This window comes from Lissotriton helveticus, chromosome 3_2 (assembly GCF_964261635.1).
Source record: "Lissotriton helveticus chromosome 3_2, aLisHel1.1, whole genome shotgun sequence".
NCBI classification, from domain to species: Eukaryota; Metazoa; Chordata; class Amphibia; order Caudata; family Salamandridae; genus Lissotriton; species Lissotriton helveticus.
The window spans coordinates 271,432,721-271,453,711 of NC_136062.1; the positions used below are offsets into that span (position 1 = coordinate 271,432,721).

Sequence of the window (20,991 nt, forward strand, 5' to 3'; positions counted from 1 at the left end):
CTCCTGAAGAGGCAGATGAACCGGGGGATCGACTGACATACTGAGTAGCTCTGGATACCAGTACCTTTGTGCCCAGTCCGGAGCCAAAAGGATGACTTGGGCCCGGTCGCGCTTGATCTTCTTCAGCACTCTGGGCAGAAGTGGTATAGGCGGAAAGACGTCCAACAGACCGCAACTCCACTCGCGACGAAAAGCGTCTCCAAACGAGTGCCGCCTTGGAAATTCCAACGTGCAGAACTGATGACATTGCACGTTCTCTTCGGTGGCGAATAGATCTCACCAAGGCTCTCCCCATTGCTGAAAGAGGCCTTGCGCCACGTCCGAGTTCAGACGCCATACGTGATCCATCATGCACCGACAGCTGAGCTCGTCCGCCCTGGCGTTCAGAGAACCTGCCAGGTGTTGAGCCACCAGGGTCACGCCCTGGCGTTCCAGCCACTGCCAGAGGCGCAGAGCCTCCTGGCAAAGGGTCCACGACCCCACCCCGCCCTGTTTGTTGCAGTACCACATGGCGGTGGTGTTGTCCGTGAACACCTGCACTACACTCCCCCGGACAGAGGCGAGGAATGCCTTCAGTGCTAGACGAATCGCCCATAACTCCAACAGGTTGATGTGGAGCCAGGCCTCCGCCGGAGACCAGAGGCCTCTGATCTCCGCCTCTCCCATGTGGCCACCCCAGCCCTGGAGGGACGCGTCCGTCACAACTACGTGCTCCGGTTGGGGAAGGGAGAGGGATCTGCCGCTGACCCAATCGCGGTCTGTGAGCCACCACTGCAGCTGTCTCGCAGTGCCCTCCGAGATCAGGACGTGGTCGGACAGGTTGCCCTGATGCTGGGCCCACTGAAACTTCAGGTCCCACTGCAGAGCCCGCATCCGCCACCTGGCGTGATGCACCAGTAGGATGCAGGAGGCCATCCGCCCCAGAAGCCGCAGCGTCAACCTGACCGAGACCCGGGATAACGGCTGAAAGATGGGAATCAGAGCCTGAATATCCCGGACCCGCTGTTCGGGTGGATAAACCCGAAACCGCGCCGAGTCGAGAACCGCTCCGATGAAAAGGAGCTTCTGAGAGGGGTACAGGTGTGACTTCGGCACATTGATGGAGAACCCCAGCCTGTGCAGGAGATCTGCCGTAGTCTGGAGGTGGCTGACGACTGTCTGGGGCGAGCCCGCCTTCAACAACCAGTCGTCGAGTAGGGGAAGACTGAAACCCCTAACCTGCGCAGATGAGCTGCGACCACCGCCATCACCTTCGTGAACACCCGTGGGGCGCTGGTAAGGCCGATGGGGAGCACGGTATACTGAAAGTGCTCGTGGGCAACCGTGAACCGCAGGTAGCGCCGGCAGGACGGGGATGTGGAAATAAGCGTCCTGCAAGTCCAACGCTACCATCCAGTCTCCTGGGTCCAGGACAGCTAGGACCTGAGCCAGTGTCAGCATTTTGAACTTCTCCTTCCGGAGGAAGCCGTTGACGTTCCTTAGGTCCAACGTAGGGCGTAGGCCCCCTTTGCCCTTCTTGTGTACCAGAAAGCAGTGGGAGTAGCAACCACACCCTACTTCTGGCCCAGGAACGCGCTCGATGGCCCCCTTGGCCAAGAGGGCCGTAACATCCTCCTGCAGAAGTCGCAAATGATCCCCCGAAACACGGTGGTTCTGCACATCGGCTGAAAAGTTGGCGGACCTCAACCAGGCGTCTGACCGCCACCGTCGTTGCCATCGCTCTACCTAGTGAGTCGGTGGTATCCAGCCCACACCGGATAGAATATTTGGATGCATCCCGACCCTCCACAAGGGCTTGGCCGAGTTTGGCCCGTACCTCCAACGGACACTCTGGCAGCACTTCCGCAACCGTATCCCACAGAGAGTGGGTGTAGCGGCCCAAGAGGCATGCGGTATTGGAAGACCGTAGTCCCAGACTAAGGGACGAGAAGTTCTTTTTACCGTACTGCTCGTACCTCTTGGATTCCCTGTACGGCGGCGTCGACGGGAATGCGGTCTGGGAATTGGAGGCCTGGATGACCAGGCTCTCGGGGGTGGGATGGGTGGACAGGAAACATGGGTCGCCTGGGGCTGGGCGGTGGCGTCTGGCCACGTTCCTATCTACAGGCGAACCCGTAGCGGGCTTGGACCAAGTGCCCAGCAGAACGTCGGTCAAGGCCTCATTAAAGGGTAGCAGAGTGAAAGGCAGAGCTTGACTGCGGTTTAAGGACCTCAGTGAGGAGATTAGTCCTCACGGCTGCGACGGGGAGCTCAAGGCCCAAGGCCTTGGCAGCCCTCATCAACACCACACTGTAGGTTGCCCCCTCCTCCGAAGCCACGGTAGGAGGGGAGACAAAAACAGTGTCTGGAGAGGTGTCCAGGCCACTGGCCTCCCCAAGGTCTCCTGCCCAGTCCTCATGAGACTGACACTCTCGGGTCAGAGGGTCCTCAGACCCCTCCCAATCCCCTTCATCACCCATCTCCTGATACTCAGGGTTCTCAATCAATGGGGCCTGTTCATAGAAGTGAAACTCCCCAAACGACGTCTGGAGCGGCGCCCATCGGGGCCGTCCCAACGTCGGAACAGGAACGAAGGAGGCATCAGGGACGGCGCCGCCCTCGGGCGGCGACACCGGATGGCCCGACGCCGGGGAGGTCGTAAGGTCCACCGGCGAGGACCCAGATCCCGAAGAAGGTCTAGCGGGGTCCCGCGGCGCCGGGCCCGAAGGCGCCGGCGGCGCCGGGACCGCTGGACCCTGCGGCGCCGGGCCCGAAGGCACCGGCGGGATTGTGGAGCCCTGCGGTGCCGGGTCCGAAGGCGTCGGCGGGGCCGAAGCACCCGAGGGCGTGGGGGCCAAAGCCCCCGACCCGCTAGAGGCCCCAGACGGGTCCGCTGGGCCCGAAGGCGCCGAGGAGCCCGTCGGAGGAGAGTTTCCTCATGGTCATGAGGAAGTGCTCGATCTCCTCCGGCGTCGCGTCTAGCCCAGGGACCGTAGGGTGTGGAGCTGGATGCGGCGCTCGCGACTCCGACGGAGCCGCGTGGGTGGTGTCACCCGAACCTCCGGCCGCATCGCGCGAGCGTCGGGGGGAGTCCGAAGAGCGATGACGCCTCTTGGACTTCTTGTGCTTCTTACCTGACGGCGACTTCGACCCGGAGGAGTGCGGCCTACTCTCGGAACTGTGGTGGCTCCGAGCCCGCGACCTGTCCCTCGACCTCCCGTGGGGCCGAGACCTCTCGCGGCGCGGGGCCGCTCCCGCCTGGCTTTCTAAGAGAGGGCCCGGCAGTCGGAGCAGGCCTTGTCGTCGTGGTCGACACCTAGACAAGTTAGGCACAGGTGGTGAGGATCCGTGACCGACATCGTACGGTCGCAATCCTCGCAGTGCTTAAAGCCAGGCATCCCTACGGCACCGATCGGAGTCGTAAGACTTCGAGAAATGATCAAAAATGATCCAAAAAGTTAGTCAAAAATTGACTACGGGTTACTGCTTTTTCCAGATCTGCGCTTGCTGGAGCAGAAAAAAGAAGAACTGAAGTCAGCACGCGGAGGCGGCGTCTAAGTACTCCGACGACGTCATCACGGCGCCCACGACGCTGACGACGGACGCGGAGCCGCAGACGACGCCTACCAAGGCGCAAGGGTACTGCTACGCAAAAGTTTCCGGATCCAGTCTGACGCCTGGGGATATTCTACGGTAAGGAATCTAATACTAACGTGTCTCTTTCAGATACCAACTACTGATCTACCAAAATGTGATATTAGCCCATACAGTTCATTACATGCTCCATGGAAGATCCATACTTTTGTTGTACATCCTAGTGTTGAAGATGTCCTTCTCCAGTTATATGTAATGTGATCAACTTAAGTCAACTCTTAAGTGTCCTAATACCTACTAGTTCAGGAGAGCTGCAGAAAACGGTTACCTATATGTTTTTCTTTTATACTGCCAGCATCATTTGTTCCGTGACTGAGCATGTCTATTGTAACACATTACTACCCAAAGTTAATTAATTGCTATTGCAAAATTACAGCACGTGCTGTAGGCATCTATATGTAGTCATAACTTTGATATAAAGTAGCTAAATTATATAAAAGGCTTGGGCATAGAATCTTACCTTTTCATAAGCATACTGCTCTTGAAGCATAATCGGTAATCGCTCAAGGAAAGCTCGCATGCAGGGAGCCATGTTTAATCCAAGAATGCCTTGTTGTTTTAACGCTGCCCTACAGGTTGCTAGAACATGATTAGAAGACATCCATTCTGGTGTGCAATTCAACACCAACACATCCTGAATGAAACAAAGTAACACAACAAAATTAAACACCACGCAGCCAATAAATGCACTACAACTAGACCAAATGATCCCAGATGTCCAAGTAATGCAACCTTTACTGCAAAACTGATAGTATTACATTTTTATTAGAGTTTTAAATTTTATGTGCGCATTACAATATAGTGAAGGGCTTTACTTGGTCTTGCTGTAAATGAAAGCAAAGGAGCACATTAATACATTCTACATGATAGAAGAAAACTCGGACTCACAGGAATCTAATTGAAAAAATAGATATACTATTGTTACTGTTTCCATATTTCGTGAGTTTCCACAAACAGGTACAGAAGCTCCCTCCTTCCTGGTTAATAGAGATACTTGAAATCTCCTGCATTAGAAAGGCTAATACCTCAAAGATCAGGCTCAGGTTTTGGCAGGAAATGCATCATAGGACTAAAAAAATGCATCATAGGACTAAAAAAACACAGAGTTTATGTTCTAAATTACAGCATTTGTGGTTTTCCCATATATCTATGCTATTAATACGTACAAATTACTCATCACTTTACAGTAAAACCTTTTGCGCTGTAAGCGGTATCATAGTGAATATGAGTTACAGACCTTTAAAGACACAGACTATTATAGTGGGGATGGCAAAGAGGCTGGCTTGTTGGTGGAGGCGAGGTTGTAGGTATCATACCATAGTACAAGTTCATTACAGTCAGGTAAAAAAAATGTTCTCTTAAGTATTCATCAGTAGCATTTCTGATATACATTTTTGAGGAAACCTGTGTCTATGTGTGGAAATCTGAACATATTTAAATTAAGATATTTCTTATTTAAAAATAATAATAAATCCACTTGGAAAAAACAGCGGACACCAGCATTTTCTGTTTGTAGCACAACAATTTTGATGCTAAAATGCATTAGTTTGCAGAAGTCTAATCTAAAAACCTCTTGAAATTTAAAGCAAGAAATTATTCAGAAAGGTAAAGCTTTCAGGAAAGAGAATTTACCGCTGCCACTTTAAAGCTTTATTGAGCTCCACCGAGACTCACTGTTCAGAATCCTAAGCAGTTAGTCAGGCCATTTCTTACAAAAAATAAATCGGTTTGAAGATTCAAATTACTAATGTTAAACTATGTTTCTGGCAATCAACTGACAATCAATTCATAATGGGGCTGAAAATGTAATGTCTCAACTGATACCCTTTTGACAAGCACCTGGTTGAGTGTGTTTCCATGAAAATAGGCGATCATGAATAAACAGCGAACCGCCTGGCCTTTCACAAGGGTCACATCCCAATGTTTGCAAGCTTTCTAGTACTTTTACAGGAGGGAAATCCAGAGCTAAGGCAAAGAAGACATATAGGTAGATAGATTTTATTATGCATAGCTATTAAAACCCGTAGCATACCTTAATTAGTTTTAAAACCACTACAGAAACATTCCGTAAAACGTATAAAAACATCAATAAATAGTAACATTCAAATAGTTACTGTTATAACAGTTGTCTGTGGCCTAGGTTAACAAGCATTTGCAATGCAATAGGTCTCGCAGCATTAAAGTTTGAGTTATTGCCATTGTATATGACAATGTGTTGCATTAAATTTTTAGCAAAGTATGTATTGGTGTATAAAGATGATTTGCAAGATGATAGCTGTTGCAAAATATTAAGCAATGTTGGCAATAATATTATATTATAATAATATTGCAAGTTACTGTTGTACTTATAAGCATTTTGGTAACGCATAGTGATGTTGTGGTGCCCCTGAGTGATGCTATGGTGGTGCCGAGTGATGCTGTGGTGATAGGATAGATAGTGAGCGCGATAGATAGATAGATAGAGGGAGGGGGAGAGAGAGATAGAGGGAGGGCGAGAGAGAGATAGAGGGAGGGCGAGAGAGAGATAGAGGGCGGGCGAGAGAGAAATGGAGGGAGGGCGAGAGAGAGATGGAGGGAGGGCGAGAGAGAGATAGAGGGAGGGCAAGAGAGAGATAGAGGGAGGGCGAGAGAGAGATGGAGGGAGGGCGAGAGAGGGATGGAGGGAGGGCGAGAGAGGGATGTAGGGGGGCAAGGGATGGAGTGTGGGGCGAGGGATGGCGTGTGGGGCGAGGGATGGCGTGTGGGGCGAGGGTTGGAGTGTGGGGCGAGGGATGGAGTGTGGGGCGAGGGATGGAGTGTGGGGCGAGGGATGGAGTGTGGGGCGAGACTGTGTGAGATTTTTAAACATCGCCACCTTGTGTGAAAAACCTGTCTCTACCTATCCTATAGATTAAAGTTTTTTTGTACGTGTTAAACACGGGTGCAAAATTAAAATTGCACACTTTATTTAAACAAATGTTTTCGTTCAGTGCAGCTTCAAAGGTACCCTACCTGCCCCAAACGGCATTACTTGACCCACTGGCACCTTGTGACGTCGAGTCACGACGCGCACTGGCTGGCTTAAGAGAGGGGTGTCCACTTTGGAGGCGAGGCGAGTCTGGTAATGTATTGGTGCAGGTAAGTACCATAGAGATTATGCCCAGGGCTTTGGTGCAAACATGGAAAACGGGCCCTGCGACTGCTGGGGCGGGAGTAAAATAAGCGATTGTCAGGGTTTAATGCGCCGCTTGGGACCTGGTGCCACTGCACCTGCTGCACCAGTGGTCGCTGCGCCTCTGAGTGATGCCGAGAGGATGAGGCGCAAGAGCCGTTGGCTAGGAAGCAGGGCTGCGCCATCCAAAGGGGGGTGGGTGTCAGGTCAGCAGAGGTGAGGGGCCGTTTGTAAGCAGGGCAAGTGAGAGATGGTGGCTGTAAGCAGGGTAGCGAAGAGAGGTCCATTGTTGAAGGCAGGGGAGAGGAGGTGGTTGGAAGCAGGGGAGATGAGGTGGTTGGAAGCAGAGGAGAGGGGCCGGTAGATGTACACAGGGAAGGGGGGGTGGATGTAAGCAGGGCAGAGGAGAGTGGCCGATTATAAGCAGAGCAGGCAAGATAAGGTGGTTAGAAGCAGGGTTGGCGAGAGGGGTCGATTGTTGTAAGCAGGACAGGTGAGAGGATGTGGTTCAAAGCAGGGCAGTGGAGAGGGGCCGATTGTTGTAGGCAGGGGAGAGGAGGTGGTTATAAGCATGGCAGTTGAAAGGGTCAACGTGTACGCGGGGCAGGTGAGAGGGGAGATTGCTGTAAGCAGGGCAGGTGAGAGGGGTGGGATGCAGGAGGAACTGGTAATAAGGCCGGCTGTAAGCAGGGCAGTGGGGCCACTAGGGTCGGCGGTAGGTGAGCCGCTGGGTGGCAGAATAGGTGAACATAGGTGCTGGTAGCGGGGGCAGGTGACACCTGGGAAGTACCCCCAATTCTTCCCTCCTCCCTGTGAGACACGCCGGTGCTGCACCTCACCCAGAACAGGACGCTGAAGGTCTTAAGCAGGGAGAGGCAGCCGCCCCCTGGCCGGTCCGCCATGGCTGGGCCCCCTCCGGACGGTCCTTCTGTCCGAGCCCCGCAGATGCTTCGATGGCCCTCCCTCCGGTGGGGCTTCCCTCCCCGAGTCTCAGCGCACTCCTTGCTCCCTCCCCGTGTTCACACTTGTTAAATATTAAAATGTGATTATACTGTTACAAATCAACCCATTGGGTGTCTTTACCACGCCATCGCATACTGAGGAGGCATGGACAAAAGTTGTCCCCAACTCTGTATCGTAGTAGCGGCAACACAGCGCCCATTCTCAATAGTACCCTTTAATCACAGGTGTACCATTTCACAGACACTCTCAGCTATGGAGAAAAACGGCCCATCACGGCCTCTTACAGTTTTATAGGGAGACTCCGGCACCAGTTGTACCCCTCTCTCGTGCGCCGCGACGATGCCGGCGCCGGCGGCCCGGGATGTTCAGCATGTAAATAGAAGCGGTGGGCGTGTACCATGCGTTGTGCGCGTCGCGACGCAATCTCACGCATGCGCACGCCCCTACACTACGCGATAGTGCTGGGAAGTGTCGTTTCTGTGCGTCCGGGGCAAGAATGTGACTCGGGAGTTCGAGACGCCTGTCCCATATTATTTAAATCGGTTGCCAGACCTCGAGAGGCATATTTTAGAAGACCATTATTTTAAATATTACAAATGATGCAGTCAACTATTTGCTGAATTTTGTAAATTTAATGTAAAGAGTGTGTGCATGCCAAAAGGACGTATTGATAAACAAAATGTCTAGCAGTGGGGTACAATGTTAAACAAGGCGCATGGCAGAGTCGGATTCCGACGCGCGCGACCCAATCCCAAGGCGCGCGTCGGAATCCGACTCTGCCATGCGTCTCAATTTGCGCGTGGCCTGCTCTTGTTCCCCCCTTGTTTGTCGGCTGACCCGACAGCTATAGTGCTCTCTGGGAGAGCGCGCTTTCGCGCGCTTTTCGCAGCGAGCCCTAACCAGCAGTTTTACGACTATTTCCAGAATAAAATACTGCCGAGGAAGAGAAATAAACAGCCGTGTTTGGAGAGTCGGGCCACACCTGCTTTGTGGGATGGGGGAGATGGAAGCAGGTCAGGGGTGTCTCTCATCTGGCGGGCAGGAGGGGGCGTGGCCTCAGCCTCCAGTCGCTCTCGGTCCGCTCGTGAGCGCCGCTTCTTCCTTCCATGTGGCTGGAGGCGCCTCGGTCCTGCTGCTTGCTGCTGCTGGCTGGAACCATGCTAAGGAGGCTGGGGCTGTGCTGCCTGCTGCTGTGTCTGCGGGTGAACGGCGCAGAGGAGGCGTTTTCCGAGGTAAAGGTGGAAAGCTGTTGGGGTGATGGGAAGATATTACAAGGAAAGATCGGCACTTTATGTGTGTGCGGGGGGGGAGGCGGCGGCGTGTGTGTGCTCGTGTGTCTGTGTGCCGGTGGGGGGGTGCTCGTGTGTCTGTGTGCCCGCGTGTGTGTCTGTCTACGTGCGCGTGACGGGGATCAGCCTGCCAGAATCGGAGCGCGTGTTCATGCGCGCGACCTGATCCGATTCCGGCAGGCTGCGCGTGACAGTCTCTTGTCTCCCCTTTAACTCCTTGAACGGAAAACTGATTGCAATAGGGCTCCACAGCGACAATCGCTTTGCGAATGCGTCGCAGTGCGAGCCCTAAAAATGAGTTCCCTAAATGGGAACAGTGGTTGGCCGCAAGTCATTCCATCAAAGGGATGGTAAAGAAGTTAAGCTCTAGGAGAGGGACAAACACAAAAAAAGCATTTACAATGCAATGGTCTCGGCATCATTAAAGGTAGAGCTATTGGCATTGCTCATGACATTTTTTTTTTTTTCTTTAAATCATAAATAAATGGCATTGTCATTTACATTGTCAATACACAGCACTCTACAGCACACACCACTCTGCACCTGCACTCACTGCTCTGCACACTCACTCTGCATTCTGCACTCCCTACTCTGCACTCACTACTCTGCACTCACTACTCCCTACTCTGCACTCACTACTCCCTACTCTGCACTCCCTACTCACTACTCCCTACTCTGCACTCCCTACTCACTACTCTGCACTCACTACTCACTACTCCCTACTCTGCACTCCCTACTCTGCACTCACTACTCTGCACTCACTACTCACTACTCTGCACTCACTACTGTGCACTCACTACTCTGCATTCACTACTCACTACTCTGCACACACTACTCACTACTCTGCACTCACTACTCACTACTCACTACTCTGCACTCACTACTCACAACTCTGCACTCACTACTCTACACTCACTACTCTACACTCACTACTCTACACTCACTACTCTGCACTCACTACTCTGCACTCACTACTCACTACTCACTACTCTGCACTCACTACTCACTACTCTGCACTCACTACTCACAACTCTGCACTCACTACTCTACACTCACTACTCACAACTCTGCACTCACTACTCACTACTCACAACTCTGCACTCACTACTCTACACTCACTACTCTGCACTCACTACTCACTACTCACTACTCTGCACTCACTACTCACAACTCTGCACTCACTACTCTACACTCACTACTCACAACTCTGCACTCACTACTCTACACTCACTACTCACTACTCACTACTCTGCACTCACTACTCACTACTCTGCACTCACTACTCAGCACTCACTACTCAGCACTCACTACTCTGCACTCACTACTCTGCACTCACTACTCACTACTCTGCACTCACTACTCACTACTCTGCACTCACTACTCTGCACTCACTACTCACTACTCTGCACTCACTACTCTGCACTCACTACTCACTACTCTGCACTCACTACTCACTACTCTGCATTCACTACTCACTACTCTGCACTCACTACTCTGCACTCACTACTCACTACTCTGCACTCACTACACACTACTCACTACTCTGCACTCACTACTGTGCACTCACTACTCACTACTCTGCATTCACTACTCACTACTCTGCACTCACTACTCACTACTCTGCACTCACTACTCACTACTCTGCACTCACTACTCTGCACTCACTACCCACTTCTCTGCACTCACTACTCACTACTCTGCACTCACTACTCACTACTCTGCACTCACTACTCACTACTCTGCACTCACTACTCACTACTCAGCACTCACTACTCTGCACTCACTACTCTGCACTCACTACTCTGCACTCACTACTCTGCACTCACTACTCACTACTCTGCACTCACTACTCACTACTCTGCACTCACTACTCACTACTTTGCACTCACTACTCACTACTCTGCACTCACTAGTAACTACTCACTACTCACTACTCTGCACTCACTACTCACTACTCTGCACTCACTACTCACTACTCACTCCTCTGCACTCACTACTCACTACTCACTACTCTGCACTCACTACTCACTACTCTGCACTCACTACTCTGCACTCACTACGCACTACTCTGCACTCACTACTCACTACTCTGCACTCACTACTTTGCACTCACTACTCACTACTCTGCACTCACTACTCACTACTCTGCACTCACTACTCTGCACTCACTACTCACTACTCTGCACTCACTACTCACTACTCTGCACTCACTACTCTGCACTCACTACTCACTACTCACTACTGTGCACTCACTACTCACTACTCTACACTCACTACTCACTACTCTGCACTCACTACTCTGCACTCACTACTCACTACTCTGCACTCACTACTCACTACTCTGCACTCACTACTCACTACTCTGCACTCACTACTCTGCACTCACTACTCACTACTCTGCACTCACTACTCACTACTCTGCACTCACTACTCACTACTCTGCACTCACTACTCTGCGCTCACTACTCTGCGCTCACTACTGTGCACTCACTACTCACTACTCTACACTCACTACTCACTACTCTGCACTCACTACTCTGCACTCACTACTCACTACTCTGCACTCACTACTCACTACTCTGCACTCACTACTCTGCACTCACTACTCACTACTCTGCCCTCACTACTCACTACTCTGCACTCACTACTCACTACTCTGCACTCACTACTCTACACTCACTACTCTGCACTCACTACTCACTACTCTGCACTCACTACTCACTACTCTGCACTCACTACTCTGCACTCACTACTCACTACTCTTCACTCACTACTCTGCACTCACTACTCACTACTCTGCACTCACTACTCTGCACTCACTACTCACTACTCTGCACTCACTACTCACTACTCACTACTCTGCACTCACTACTCACTACTCTGCACTCACTACTCACTACTCTGCACTCACTACTCACAACTCTGCACTCACAACTCTGCACTCACAACTCTGCACTCACAACTCTGCACTCACTACTCACTACTCTGCACTCACTACTCACTACTCTGCACTCACTACTCACTACTCTGCACTCACTACTCTACACTCACTACTCTGCACTCACTACTCACTACTCTGCACTCACTACTCACTACTCTGCATTCACTACTCACTAGTCTGCATTCACTACCCACTACTCTGCACTCACTACCCACTACTCTGCACTCACTACCCACTACTCTGCACTCACTACTCACTACTCTGCACTCACTACTCACCACTCACTACTCACTACTCTGCACTCACTACTCACTACTCTGCACTCACTACTCTGCACTCACTACTCACTACTCTGCACTCACTACTCACTACTCTGCACTCCCTACTCTGCGCTCCCTACTCTGCACTCCCTACTCTGCACTCCCTACTTCCTACTCCCTACTCTGCACTCTGCACTCACTACTCTGCACTCTGCACTCTGCACTCACTACTCTGCACTCTGCACTCACTACTCACTACTCTGCACTCACTACTCTGCACTCACTACTCTGCACTCACTACTCACTACTCTGCACTCACTACTCACTACTCTGCACTCACTACTCACTACTCCGCACTCACTACTCACTACTCTGCACTCACTACTCAGCACTCACTACTCTGCACTCACTACTCACTACTCTGCACTCACTACTCACTACTCTGCAACTCACTACTCTGCACTCACTACTCACTACTCCGCACTCACTACTCACTACTCTGCACTCACTACTCAGCACTCACTACTCTGCACTCACTACTCACTACTCTGCACTCACTACTCACTACTCTGCACTCACTACTCACTACTCTGCACTCACTACTCACTACTCTGCACTCACTACTCTGCACTCACAACTCTGCACTCACAACTCTGCACTCACAACTCTGCACTCACAACTCTACACTCACTACTCTACACTCACTACTCTACACTCACTACTCACTACTCTGCACTCACTACTCACTACTCTGCACTCACTACTCACTACTCTGCACTCACTACTCTACACTCACTACTCTGCACTCACTACTCACTACTCTGCACTCACTACTCACTACTCTGCACTCACTACTCACTACTCTGCACTCACTACTCACTACTCTGCACTCACTACTCTGCACTCACTACTCACTACTCTGCACTCACTACTCACTACTCTGCACTCACTACTCACAACTCTGCACTCACAACTCTGCACTCACTACTCTACACTCACTACTCTACACTCACTACTCTGCACTCACTACTCACTACTCTGCACTCACTACTCACTACTCTGCACTCACTACTCACTACTCTACACTCACTACTCTGCACTCACTACTCTGCACTCACTACTCACTACTCTGCACTCACTACTCACTACTCTGCACTCACTACTCTGCACTCACTACTCACTACTCACTACTCTGCACTCACTACTCTGCACTCACTACTCTGCACTCACTACTCTGCACTCACTACTCTGCAATCACTACTCTGCACTCACTACTCACTACTCACTACTCTGCACTCACTACTCTGCACTCACTACTCTGCACTCACTACTCTGCACTCACTACTCTGCACTCACTACTCTGCACTCACTACTCTGCACTCACTACTCTGCACTCACTACTCTGCACTCACTACTCTGCACTCACCACTCACTACTCTGCACTCACTACTCACTACTCTGCACTCACTACTCACTACTCTGCACTCACTACTCACTACTCTGCACTCACTACTCACTACTCTGCACTCACTACTCTGCACTCACTACTCACTACTCACTACTTTGCACTCACTACTTTGCACTCACTACTTTGCACTCACTACTCTGCACTCACTACTCATTACTCTGCACTCACTACTCTGCACTCACTATGCTGCACTCACTACGCTGCACTCACTACTCTGCACTCACTACTCTGCGCACTCACTACTCTGCGCACTCACTACTCTGCGCACTCACTACTCTGCGCACTCACTACTCTGCGCACTCACTACTCTGCGCACTCACTACTCTGCGCACTCACTACTCTGCGCACTCACTACTCTGCGCACTCACTACTCTGCGCACTCACTACTCTGCGCACTCACTACTCTGCGCACTCACTACTCTGCACACTCACTACTCTGCACACTCACTACTCTGCACTCACCACTCTGCACACTCACTCTGCACACTCACTCTGCACACTCACTCTGCACTCACTACTCTGCACTCACTACTCTGCACTCACTACTCTGCACACTCACTACTCTGCACTCACAACTCTGCACACACACTCTGCACTCACACTCTGCACTCACACTCTGCACTCACACTCTGCACTCACACTCTGCACTCACACTCTGCACTCAGCACACAGGTTGGCACATGGGCAGTCTTTTTCTATGTCTATGACACCCAGGTTCCGCACGCTGATATCATGGAATCTTCCACCACACTTTCTAAAACTCTATAGTCCGAAGCATAATAGGCACAGAACCAAAAGAAGGGTAGACATTTGATTAAAATAATCTTATTGTATTTATGAGAAGCAAAAGCGAGACTGTGAAATGTGCTGAATATCAGTTTGTTACGAATCAACAGAGTGGAGTTAGAGAACCAAGAAATAGTAATTTAGAATCCGGGTTAGAAGGAGTAGTAATCACAAGCTGAGGATCAACGGGCGCGAAACAGCGTGGTGGGCGCGCAGGAGACGCAGCGTGGGCGTGCACATCAGCTGAAGATCGCCGGAGAAGACACCGAGTCTGCCTGCTGCCCTGACTGACCCGCTGCGGAGGGAAAGAGCCCGGTGAGTGGGGGTAGAGGGGGGCGGCAGAGAGGGAGTGGGCAGAGAGGGAGGGAGTGTGTGTGTGTGTGCGTGTGTGCGTGTGTGCGTGTGTGTGTGTGTGTGTCTGTCTGTCTGTCTGTCTATGTGTGTCTGGCGCGTGCCTGCCTGCCTTTGTGTGTGCGCGTCCACAGACCCTGGTCGGCTCGTGCACCGCTCTGTGTTCCCTTGCGGGCGATCTCAGTGACAATAGTTCTCGTTGCCGAGACCTAAAAAGGGGACTTCAATAAGGCATCAGAAAACTTAAAGTGACATAGCCTCATAGGTTCCCAATTGTTTTGCCACAAGCTTTAAAAAATGTGCAAAATGGCAATTCAAAGTAGTTTCGGTTGTCTTGAAGCATGCAATCAAGGCATGCCTGCACGAGCGAATGCCCCATTGGTTAAAACGTGCTCTTAACAACGCCATCTTCTTGTACAGTAGACCAGAGCACGCACAAGTTATGTGAACAATGTTTTCCTTCCTGGTTTTACACCATCTGCAGCGAGCCTTTTTAGTGTCCCAGAGCCTTTTTAGTGTCCCAGAGCCTTCTTAGTGTCCCTGAGCCAGTGCACAGTGTGAGCATGGCCTGGAAGGAAACCAAAGGTATTCTGGGGTAAAAACGGTTTGATTGCTGCCGGATAAGGTTCCAAGTTTTGGGCAGTACTGTCTGGATTGAGGTTTGCAGGACTCTTACCGCTTTGTTGTCGGCAGTTGTTAGCTGGAGGTTCATGGTGGGGTTGAGCCTCCTCCCTTTGGCTGTAATCCAGCAGAGTTGGCTCCACCAGTAAGCTGGAGACTGTGGGGGCAAAGATTCTATCTGGAGCAAACACCTTGCGAACGTCAAAGGTGCTGCTACTTTGAGTAGGTTTACCCATCTTCTTAATAAATATGGGATAAGGCTTCCTTTTCTGTAGCAGGTACTTGCTGTTGTGGCTATGCCCTTGTGTTGGCGCACTGTTCAAGTCAATTGATTGTATCTTCAGCTGGTTTAATTGCGCTGGTACAGGGGACAGTTATTAGACTGCTTTTTATTCTGTTTCTATCAGAGCGTTGCTTTTTCCTCTGTGCTTTTTGTCATTGGTTTTTCTGATTGAGCTTGAAGCGGTAGTTGGGAGTTGCATGCGGAGCCCTCCCTTAGGTTAGCCTCATTGTTAGGGAGCACACCTGCCTCCTCTGTTGGGGATACAAGTTGCCCGACTTCCTCTTCCCCCTGTTGCACCGGTGTTCATTTTACTAGAGTCCCAGATTCTGCCACATCCCCCGTCAATTGCACTGGTGGAGTAGAATGCTTGAGATTCTACTCCACTCAATTTTAGATCTTCAATTTGGGTGCTCAGTGAGTGTGGGATTGTTGTAAGCTTGTCGGTCGCCGGAGCACAAGCACAGTCTATGTAAAATGCTGTAGCATAATTTTGGGTTCGGATTATCAGTTTGTTTAAGTCTGCCAGCTTCTGATCAATTCCTGAAACAGATTCAGTCATGATATTAAGCAGCTCTACTTGTACATCTATTTTGTTTGACTGCTATGTCAAGACATCTAATGTCAGCTGTGACGTTCTAAACAGAATATCACATACAGCCCCTTATCCTATTGTTACTGGGGAGCCTTGGTTTTGGAAGGATTCAGAGATTTATTTTCCCCGGGCTCTTGCACACTGAGGGTGACCCTCTTTAGGACCCTGTTTCTGCTTTGGGCCATAAAATTCGGTGCTTAGTGATGGAGTTATTGGTTAAGCGGAGAGTGCTCCATGAGTAAGTATCCCCCTCCTCGTGGGGGTTTGTATCGTTTGTCCAATAAACTACTCTAGCTTTTATTCTACTCTTTGTAACTGAGCAAAGCTTCTCTGGTCTTAACCAATGTTCCTCCATCCCCAATTTCCTCAATAGTTCTCTCAGGGTGCTAAACCAAGGAATTAAATTTATCTTGGGCTGTGTCATAAGATCCCTGATAGCCACTCGATAGGGGGCAAGCTCTTTGATCATCCATAGGCGATGACAAAACAGTTAAGTGCTTGTAGTCCAGCTTGTGAACTCATTTTCTTTGTGCTAGATCGAGATAAATAAGTGTTATGGGAGTGCTAGCTGGTATATAAGAAGGAATCTTATTAAATGATGTTTGGTGGCAGTAAGACATTCTGTGTTCCCACTACCCCCCAGTTCTGTTCCATACAAAACTGCTCCTAAGGCTTTAGTATTTAGTATAATGCTGGAGACACTTCCTGGACACCATGTTTCTATGAATCTTATTTATGTGGGCAATCTGTGGAATTAGGGACAAATGTTTTTTTTCTATATGGGGTGCCCAACATATGTTTGGGGTTAAGCGAATCCCCAAATAATCAAAAACAGAGACTAATTCTATAGTATGGTCTCCTACACACATACGTCTCTTAGATGGCTTCGAAGTACCCTTGGCAAATATCATGTACTTCGTTTTTTCATCATTGAGCTCCAAACCACGCTCATCACATGCTGCGACATCTCAGGCAAGGTGCTAGATTGGATTAAATCATTTCTAACTAACCGCAGACAAGTGGCTATGCTGGGGACGTTCCTCTCAGCGGAACGCTCCTCTTTGAGCCCATTGCTGTTTAATATTTATATGACCCCGCTTATCTCTTTGATTGGATCATTTGGGATAGAAGTCACATCATACGCAGATGATACCCAAATGATCCTTTCCTTAGATGATAATACTTCAGAAGTAGTAGCTAACTTCAAAAGCTGCCTAGCGGCGGTCTTTCAATGGATGAGGAACAACCACCTTAAATGCAACTCAGATAAGACAGAAATCCTCCCTGTGGGGAAGGATGTTCTGTTTCTTCCTGAAGTGGTGGCTGGAGAGTATCACCCCTCCGCCAGATGGGGTCAAGGTGTCAAAGAATTTGGGAGTACAATTTGATGCAGGACTCTCCTTTATCCCTCATGCGACAGCAGTAGCCGGGACATGCATTATTAGATCACTAAAAAAATTATTTCACTTTCTTCCGCTAGAAGCGAGGAAATCTGTGGCAGTTGCCCTGATTCTCTTGCGTTTAGATTATTGCAATAGTTTGCTTGCGGGAGCAATTGAAGCGATTTTCAAGAAACTGCAGGTGGTACAACATGCTGCGGCATGAGTGGTGCTTAAACTCCCACAAAGATCCTCAGCATTGAAAAGTCTGCATTGGCTCCTGGTGCACAAGAGAGTTCTCTTTAAGATACTCTTCATTACCTATAGAGCCAGGTTGAGTTTAGGACCTAAGTATCTGATAGGACGTTTTACTCCTTACACTACAATGAGGTCCCTCAGGTCATCCGCTGCCAATTTGCTTAAACCCCCCACTTTTAGATTGAAACGGAAAGGAGGAAAAACGGTGGCAGTTCTTGGGTCCAAAGCTTGGAACGTACTTCCCTCACAGCGAAGGCTATTTAACACAGAATTCCAATTCAGGAAGGCCCTGAAGACGTGGATCTTTACTGCCTCAAATGAATTATGCCTTTCCTTCATTTAGGACTCTGTTGGTTATTCTCACTCCCCGCTTGGATAGCGCCAGGATACTCCTAACGGAGTGACAGTCGCACTCTATAAGTACCAAATTACATTACATTACATTACATTACATTTAGCAGCTGTTGGAGCCCTTGTGGAGATTTTAATATTAATAACGTGTCGTTGTCTGTTGGACTTGCCCCTTTTTGCAGGGTCATCCTCGGACTTTTTGCCTTCCTCCTGTATTTTTTCTGACCTGTTTTTGGCTGTTGTATTACTCTGGGCACTTTACCACTGCTGATCAGTGCTAAAGGGCATATGCTCTCTGTTGTAAATTGATGTATGAATTAGTGACTCCATGATTGGCTGGTTCGGTTTACTTGTCAGACCCTGGTACACTGCACTGAGTGTGCCCAGGGCTTGTAAATCAAATGGTGCTGGTGGGCTTGCGGCACTGGTTGAGCCACCCACAGACGCAGCTTGTAAAGTGTATCTCAGGCCTGCCATTGCTGAGCCTGTGTGCAGGCTGGTACTGCCATGTTGACTGGGCAAGTGCACCTACTTGCCAGTCCCTAAACCTTCCCTTTTCTGCATATTAGTCACATCTATGGTAGACCCAAGTGCAGGGTGCATTGTACAGACCCTCCAGGATATCGCGATTTACCGCGAAATCGGCACTTTTATAAAAATGCCGCGATTTTTACAAAAGTGCCCGCGAAATGGGCACTTTTGTAGAAATCGCGTGGCATTTTTACAAAAGCCGTTATATCCTGGGAGGGTCTGGGAAGACAATAAGTGTTTTATAACTGGCTTTCTGCATTTACGAAGCTCAATGAGAGCATCTCTGCTCAATGAGAGCATCTCTCTGCTAACCCCCGATAAGCCCTGGGCTCTTAGCGTCTTAAATACCTTTGACAAGCTATACATTACGCCGTTAATAATTTGCCAAATTTGCGCCTATAATATGATATCTGTAAAACGTCTAGGACGGTAATGCGATTAGTGGCTTTAAATGAAATATCGAACATTTGGTGTTTAGGCCTGAATAGGGGAAGAAAGGAAAAGAAATCAATTTCTCAAAGGCAGTAAGGAGCAGAAGAAGCCGACAAGCGTAATAAAAAACAGAGAGAGGCAGGAAGTAAGATAGAAAAAAAGGAATGTCGCTCTGGGAGGAGGGGGACAAGGAGATGGAAAGGAGAGAGAGAGAGGAACAAGGGAAATGAGAACATAGAGGTGTGGCCAAGGATGGGATTGTATTACTACGGAAAAAGGTGCAAGGGAAGAGGCAGGAATGTGAGAGTAGAAGCAGGGGAAAGTGTGTGAAAGAACAGAGACAGAAGTAAAACGGGTTGCACCAAAAAAAAAAAAAGACGAGAAGAAGGAATACCAAAGCAAATAGATAAGATGAGAGACAAGGAATGAAGACAAGTGTGTATACATCAAAAGAAGGGAAAGTGAAAGGAAGGAGGGAAAGGTTGGTAGAAAGAAAGAAGCAGTGGTAGTCTGCTTTCTTGTCTCCACTGCCAATGTTACCTGCTTTTACGTAGTGCATTGATACCAACTGTAGACTCCCATAGCGCTTACAGAATGTCGGGAGTCTGTCTGATCACAGCTATTGTTGTTTAAGTTAAGTTTAATTGTCTATCAGGTTAAGATGGGATTGTTCTATGTTTAGTTTGGTGAAGGTGTAGGACGTGCACGTACCATAGGACTTTGCCAATTGTATCACAAGGTTGTATATTTGTATTTTGCAGAACAGAAGTCATAGTGTTGTTGAAAGGCGACTTGTCAATTACTGGTTGTTGATTACGGAGGATCGCTGGCAATGGGGTTAATGGTAGGGTCTGAAATATAAAAAGAATGCGCAGCAGGCCATAATTGTGAAGCACACGCTCGAGGGAAACAAAGTGTCTACATTGTAAATAAACCAAATATACATAGCTTCATGTTGTTAAATAACTAAAAAAAACTAAGATATCTGTGTTTGTTGTAGGAAAAATGGCCACATAAAATACCGCAAAATTGCCGCTAAATTTCAATTTTTGTGCCGCTAAATTTCCATTTTTGTGCCGCTAAATTTGCTAATCCATGCCGCTATATCCTGGGGGGTCTGTAGGTAAAAGGTAGGACAAGCCCTGATGTGTGTGGGCATGTCCTAATAGTGAATTACAGCCATTTTCGTTTTTCACTATTCTAAGGCCCTCTGTACCCCATAGGCCAGAATGGGCAGTTTTGATTATTACATCTTATAATCCTAACTGACCCAGGGAACTAGGTAGAAATTCGAGTTTAGTATGCCTGAACTCGGAATGATGAAATACATCTTTTAGTGAAGTTGGTTTTAACATTCTGTGTTTGAAAATACCACTTTTAGAAAGTAGGTATTTTCTTGTCTAACTATCCAAGCCTGCCTCTGCTAGGTTGTGTATTCCTTGTCTGGAGTTTGAGTGACAGGGGCTGGGGGATTCAAGGAGACAGGGTGAGGCAGCACAGGTCTGAATAGAGAGATCTGCATGCAGATGGGAGGGAGGAGTTGCACCTGGGACCAGAATAGGGCTGTGCCTTTCCTCCACAATGCTGGCTCCACCTCCTGTGGTGCGTCTGATGTCCCTGCCCTGTGAAAGGAAAGAAGCAGTCATGTAAACATAGTGCTCCAGGACTGACAAGAACTGGTTTGGACTAGGCAAAGGCCTCT

At 49.3% G+C, this 20,991-nt stretch overlaps 1 protein-coding gene across 6 annotated transcripts in view; it reads right to left on the bottom strand.

Moving 5' to 3' along the window:
* Nucleotides 1–20,991, bottom strand: part of HERC1 (HECT and RLD domain containing E3 ubiquitin protein ligase family member 1) — a 2,088,313-nt gene that overhangs the window by 440,519 nt on the left and 1,626,803 nt on the right. For all 6 annotated transcript variants that reach the window (XM_078685198.1, XM_078685199.1, XM_078685195.1 and 3 more), the window contains exon 60: nt 4,094–4,267. In XM_078685198.1, coding sequence (XP_078541324.1) covers nt 4,094–4,267 — 174 coding nt within the window. The remainder of the gene's footprint in view (nt 1–4,093; nt 4,268–20,991) is intronic.